The following is a 6,844-nucleotide window of genomic DNA, read 5'->3' as shown; positions in this document are numbered from 1 at the left end:
ACATGGCATGTAGTTCTTTTTTTAAAAGAATTATTTCTTTGTTTATTGGCTGGGCTGGGTCTTCATTGCTGCACTTGGACTTTCACCAGTTGCAGTGAGGTGGGGGCTACTCTCTAGTTGCAGTGCTTGGGCTTCTCACTAGAGTGGCTTCTCTTGTTGCAGAGCACAGGCTCTAAGTTCGAGGGCTCGGTATTTGCAGAACGTGAGTTCTGAGGATGTGGCGCACGGGCATAGTTGCTTTGAGGCATGTGGGATCTTCCAGGATCAGCAATCGATTTGGTGTCTCCTGCACTGCAAGGCAGATCCTTAACGACTGGACCACCAGGGAAGCCCAGCATGCAGTTCTTACACAAGGACATGACTCTGGTCACATGTGTGTGCCCTCCCACTGCTCCACATAAGCTGGTTTCTCTCCCTGCTCTTCTGACTACGGTTCCTGGAATTATTCCACCAGGTACTATCTTCTGGACCAGCCCCCCAGCCTAGATGTGGGCAGGGAAGGCTCTGGAAGGTGGAGTCTGTGGCATTACTAGGTCCCTGGACTCTACCCTGGGGGCTTCCTCTTAGCCCCGGATGTGGGAAGGGAGGCCCAGGATGCCAAGGGGTCTTAGCCAAGACAGGAAGCTGCACACCCGGCAGCCTTAAAGAGGGAGCGGAGGCAGAGGCGTGGAATTAAGTGTTCAAAATTTGGCCTGCTGAGTCCACAGAGGGTAAGTGACAGCCGCTCCTGCCTGTAGGGGCAAAGCTGGGTCTCCAGCCCCATCCTCAGTTGGGACCCACAGCTCCCAATCCCACATGCTCTGTGGGTTCGAGCTTCCCCAGGATGGGGAGAGGTAGACCCAGCTGGGGGTCTCTTGGTTTTTTTCTTGCAGCACCTACAGGATGAAGGCTCTCTCCTTCCTCTTCATCCCAGTCCTGGGGCTGCTGGTGTGTGGCCAGTCATTGTGCCCCCTAGATAAAGCCGTCAGTGAGAAGATCCAGGATGTCACCACCTCCCTATGTGAGAACCCTACCATCCAACCTCAGAGAGGCCCTCAGGGGCCCCTCTGATTCCTGACATGGAGTGAACACCAGGCCAGCCCCAACCCCAACCAAATCTCAACCCCAAACCCAACCCAACGCCAATCTCCACCGGTCTCCACCTCTAACTACAGCTCAAAACCCTCCTCCCTCGAAAACGCCCACTCAGGACAGAATCCTTGGAGGTGGGGAGTTCCCCACCTACTGGGCCTTCCCCCAGGGGCGTTTCCTTGACCCTCTGCCCACCTCCAAAGCACCAGGGCCTAGGCAGCATGAGAAGGGTGTTGGGGCAGCTTGGTCTCACAGTTACTTTGCATCACCCCTTCCCGCAGTTCCTGAGGCAGTAAGGAACATTGGCCTGAACTGTCACCTCCAGGGGCTCCCTGGTCACCTGCCCTTCAGGTAGAACAGAACAGAACAGAACAGAACTCCGTTGTCCAGTCTCCCGGCTCTATTCTCAGCACCCCATACCTCCCTCCACTGTGTTTAGGCTCCATTTCTCTAGAACCACAGAGTCCCAGCCTCTAATTCCTTAATATCCTGGTCTGCACTCCTGGCCTTGTCCCTTCCCCCAACTCCCGGGCCCCATTTCCTCAGGACACTGGTGTCCAGGCCCCCAGCCTCACCGCCACCCACGCTGCCAGCCCCCTGGAAGCCCAAACTCGAAGCTTCTGGCTCAGGGTCCAGGCTCTCTCCTCCACTAGCTGCACGTGTGGCTCTGCCTGTGGCTCGTGGGACGTGCGTGCTGAGACCACGTGCCACTGCCAGTGCGCAGACATGAACTGGACTGGAGCTCGCCGCTGCCTCCTGCGGCTCCAGTAGCCTAATACTGCGCTTGCGTGGTGCAGGTCTGGGGGGCGCGGCCAGGCATTTGGGGGCGGGTCATATCTCTGAGGGGCTGGGCCAGGTCTCTGCTGGAAATAAACCTCCTTAAGAAGATGATGGGGAGGGCCCAGGCCCCGAACTGTGTCTTCTGTGGGGTGTGGGTGACTGAGCTGGCGTCTCCAAAAAGAGCAAGGTGCATCAGCACCGGAGGGGTTGGGGGAGGCAACCGCAACTTTTCTTCTCCCTATTCCCCTCTCCTGCCTTGTTGTCCACAACTTCTATTTTTGAAAATGGGGCCCTAACTTCCTTTAATGACATGCACACTCAAGGCTCATGGTCTTCGTCAAAGGAGAAGCGAGTGTTAGACTATTTTTGTGGGGGGCCTCTCTGCACGGCATGTGGGATCCTAGTTCCCTGACTGACCAGGTATGGAACCCGTGCCTTTTGCAGTGGAAGCTCGGGAGTCTTAACCGCTGGACCGTAAGGGAAGTCCCGTACTGTTACCTTTGAGGCCACCTTGACGGCCACGCGAGGGTCCTAGGCCTCCTGGGAAGTTGCTGGGTTATTCTCCCCCACAATGATGCCTCTTCGGGGATCGGGGTCTGGACAGGACAGGAACCACCCCACCCCCACCAACCCCTGCCCCACATACGCTCCAGAGCCTTGTCATGAGCAGCCTCAGGGTCAGGGTGCACCCCTATTCATCGCTGTACCCAGAGACCTGAGCTCCATCCCTCACTCCCCACGTGCAACAGGGACACTCGTTCCTATTCCTCATGAACACTCAAATATGACCACACGGGTAGGGGACTTGTTGGCTCTTTGGTATATCCTGCTTAGAAGAGAGAATGGCACCTTGAAGGTGTTCAGGAAATGTCCATTGAATAAATAACCAGACACACAGGTGAATACACCACCTGGGTACAACATGCTAACCCTATATACACAGTGACACATGGCCTTGAGCACACAAAACACACAACCCAGTTACCACGGTCACACAAGGGCGCCTCGCCTGTAGACACACACGCCAACTGTGGGGAGGGAGGTGGGGACACAGGAACTCTCGTCGGCCTCGGATGGACTCTCGTGCCTTCAACATCAAGTCCCCATCCCAGCCTGGATGACACTGGTCTCAGTCTGGAGTCAATGCCCCAGAAGAGAAATACTCAGCATCCCTGGGGGCACAAATCCAGGTGATTCAAGGTCCAGTTTCCTGAGAACCCTAACCCAGGAGTCTTAAAATCCAGTCCCTGAGAGATGCAGACAGAGACTTCAGAACACTTGGTGCCCAGTTTAAGAGGGACTCCAGACTTAAATAGCACAGTCCCCAGCAGCACACTCCAGAGGCTGAAGAATGGGTGACAGGGTGGGTTTCTGGTTTTCAGGATGATTTGGACTCTTCCCACTGACAACCACCCCCCATGGTGGTACACCACCCCCTCAAGTCTGGTCGCAGTGATCGTGAACTGAGATCACAAACACGCCTGGTGCTCATGGAAGCCACTACATGCCAATCCAGGGATTCCCCTCCCAGGTCCTCCCTCTTAAAACACTTTGGCTTTGGAGTTGGAGTGAGATCACAGCGTCAGAAATGTGTTAAGGACCAGAGAGGGCAAGCATAGTACCTTGCCCATCTTGCCCCCTCACTGTCCCCAGACTCTCATATGAATGCCTCTGTCTTCAAGACCCACAATTGTCCCCTTGTATCTGGACCGCAAGAAGGGCCTCTTTTGAGCTCTCAGTTCCAACACAGTCTTCCTCCTGTCCCAGAGTGTAGACTTCAAAAGGCAAAGCCCTTACTTAAGTCTCTTTCCTCATTTGCTAACTGCCCAGCCCCCTGTGAGAGGTGAACTGTGGTGCTGGAGAGTATTCTTGAGAGTCCCTTAGATAGCAAGGAACTCAAACCAGTCAATCCTAAAGGAAATCAACCCTGAATATTCATTGGAAAGACTGATGCTGAAGCTGAAGCTCCAATCCTTTGGCCTTCTGATGTGAAGAGCTAATTCATTAGAAGAGACCCCGATGCCAGGAAAGATCGAGGGCAGGAGGAGAAGGGGGCGAAAGAGGATGAGATGGTTGGATGGCATCATCAACTCAATGGATATGAGTTTAAGCAAAGTCTTGGAGATAGGGAAGGACAGGGAAGCCTGGCATGCTGCAGTCCATGGGGTTGCAGAGTCGGCCACGACTGAGCAACTGAACAGCAACCCCCTATAGTAGCCAAGACTGTTGGTTGCCAGCCCCACAGACCCCACCTCAACCTAGTTCGAGCTAAAATGAAAGGATATTTTCTAGATTACCTAAATGAGAGGCTCAGGTTCAGAACAACAGACTCAGGAATGACTGAATCCAGGGTTTCAGACAATGTCTCCAGGACTCGAGTCTTTGTCATGTCAGCTTTCCTTAGTGTTGACCTCACTTTTAAGCAAGTTCTCCCCTGTCATGGCTCCAGGTTTATATCCTGGCAGTCTGACAGAAGTGGGAGAGAATGCCCCTTCACCTGGTTAACCCAACAAAAGCCCCAGGCCTGGGTTTCATTGGTTGAGTCTGGCTCATTTGCCCACCCGCTCTGTGCCGAATCTTGGTCTTTGATTGGCTGGACCTGGATCATTCTTTAAAGAAAATTCAGACTGTTGCCCCATGAAGGCATCGGGTCAGCCAACCCCATGGGGTCTCTTAGGCCACCATGACACTGTTGCTTGTGGGTCTTCAGTTCCAGGGCTACACTTTTCTCCAAGTCCAGAGGGCTGTACCCTGGTTTTGGCCTCATTTTAGTCAGGGAAATGTGCAATGCTGCAGACCCGCCCCCTATGCCTGTCCATCAGAGCAGAGTCAGTTCCCCATTGGTCCATCTTTTCTGCAGCTATTGTACCATCAGCGGAGGCAAGGCCACATCTCTCAACAACTGACTTCTTTGTAAGAGGAGATGGAAGAGCTGGCATCTAATTATTGTTAAACTGATCTTCCTTGAGCAGACAAGACTGGCAATACTTTTTGTTTGTTTATACTGCACTGTGTGGCATGTGGGATTTTAGTTCACCAACTAGGGATCTACTACAGCCCCTTCAGTGGAAGCTCAGAGTCTTAATCACTTGACTGTCAGGAAGTCCCAAGATTGGCAATACTTCAGGAAAGAGAACACCATCCTCACCAGCCAGATCTCGGGGGTAATTCCAAACTTGCATGCATGCTAAGTCACTTCAATTGTGTCCTACTCTTTGTGACCCTATGGACTCTAGCCTGCCAGGCTCCTCTGTCCATGGGATTCTCTAGGCAAGAGTACTGAAGTGGGTTGCCATGCCCTCCTCCAGGGGATCTTCCTGACCCAGGGATTGAACACGTGTGTCTTACATCTCCTATGTTAGCAAACAGGTTCTTTACCACTAGCACCACCTGGGAAGCCCAAAGTTACTTAAAATTTAATCACATATTTTAAACCTAAAACATACTCACTTCTCACACATAGGGAGTTTTAATCCAATTTTTTCCAAAGGGAGTGTAACAGAGTGGGACCCTATGGGCCTTCCCAGGACAGATGCCAATGCCCCCCATGTCTCTGCCTGTCTCTTGTCTACAGAAAAATTTTATCCAAAGAATAAATTTAATCCAAGAAAATTTAAAAGTGCAGAAACAAAGAAAAATGATCAAACAGAATAAAATAATAATAAACCATTAAACCAAGTCAAGGACATTTAGCCCCTCCTCAAGGGCTATAGATAATACTGTGTCATATGCTTGGAGCTGTTTCGCAGTTACCAAACCCCCCGGGTGGCGGAAACTAAATACATGATGAGCAGACTGTAGCCATGACCTAAGCTGCCACATCTTACACAATTTCAAGAACTGGCCTCAAGAAAATGGGAACAATCCAACCTGGAACTGAAGATTAAGTGCACTTAAAACAATCAAGATGACACTGATCAGACCACTGCATAAGCAACTTCAGGATGACTGTCAGAGCTGAGGTACTGCTTCTGCACACAGCCCCCTCCCTCCACCTATACACTCCTAAAATTCCCCTTAAAGCTCTTGCCCCCTGATCGACAGCTGGGAGATGGCTTTTGGACATGCCATATGTACACACAAGCAGACGTGCAACTGGAAGTATTCAGGTATGTACACACACACGCACATATATACACACAATGGAATATTACTCAGCCATCAAAAAGGATAAAGTTCTGCCATTTGCAGCAACATGGATGGACTCAGAGGGTGTTATGCTTAGTGTGGGATTCCCAGGTGGCTCAGTGGGTAAAGAATCCACCCACAGTGCAGGAGACGTGGGCTTGATCAGGAAGATCCCCTGGAGGAAGGCATGGCAGCCCTCTCCAGTATTCTTGCCTGGAGAATCCCATGGATAGAGGAGCTTGGTGTGCTACAATCCATAGGGACACAAAGGATAGGACTTGGCTGAAGCACCTGAGCGTGTACACACGCACATGCTTAATGAAGTAACTCAGATAGAGATACAAATACTTGTATGTCATGTTAGTGTATGTTATCACTCGTGTGTGGAATCTAAAAACAATTTTTAAAGGAATGTACGTAACAAAATGGAAACGGACTCACAGACAGGACAAACTAGCGGTTACCAGTAGAGAGAGGTGAGAGAAGAAGGGGCAATATAAGGGCAAGAGATTAAGAGATACAAACTAATATGTATATAGTAGATTAGCAACAAGGATATATTTTACAGTACATGGAAATATATCCATTATTTTGTAATAACTTTAAATGGAGTATAATCTACAAAAATATTGAACCACTATGCTATACACCTGGAGCTAACAAAATAAGTCAACTACATTTCAATTTTTAAGAACCCTGCCAGGGACTTCCCTGGTGGTCCAATGGTTAAGACTCTGTGCTCCCAATGCAGGGAGTACGGGTTTTATCCCTGGTCAGGAACTAAGATCTAGGTCAGTGCAGCCAAAAAAAAAAAAAGGAGGACAAAAATCTGCCCAAAACCCACATGTGTTTCACATTATATTTA

The 6,844-nt window shown here is 50.6% G+C and overlaps 1 protein-coding gene across 1 annotated transcript; it reads left to right on the top strand.

Moving 5' to 3' along the window:
- Positions 1-476: 476 nt before the first annotated feature.
- On the top strand, positions 477-1,959 carry RETN (resistin). Its single transcript, XM_040240560.1, is given in 5 exon segments — positions 477-711; positions 872-1,000; positions 1,353-1,386; positions 1,388-1,423; positions 1,710-1,959. Coding segments are annotated over 4 exon segments (321 nt in total). The 5' UTR covers positions 477-711; positions 872-882; the 3' UTR covers positions 1,843-1,959.
- The last annotated feature ends 4,885 nt before the right edge of the window (positions 1,960-6,844 follow it).

The sequence above is a fragment of the Oryx dammah genome, unplaced genomic scaffold (assembly GCF_014754425.2).
Source record: "Oryx dammah isolate SB20612 unplaced genomic scaffold, SCBI_Odam_1.1 HiC_scaffold_5, whole genome shotgun sequence".
Lineage (NCBI taxonomy): Eukaryota > Metazoa > Chordata > Mammalia > Artiodactyla > Bovidae > Oryx > Oryx dammah.
This window is presented reverse-complemented; position numbering and strand designations above follow the sequence as displayed.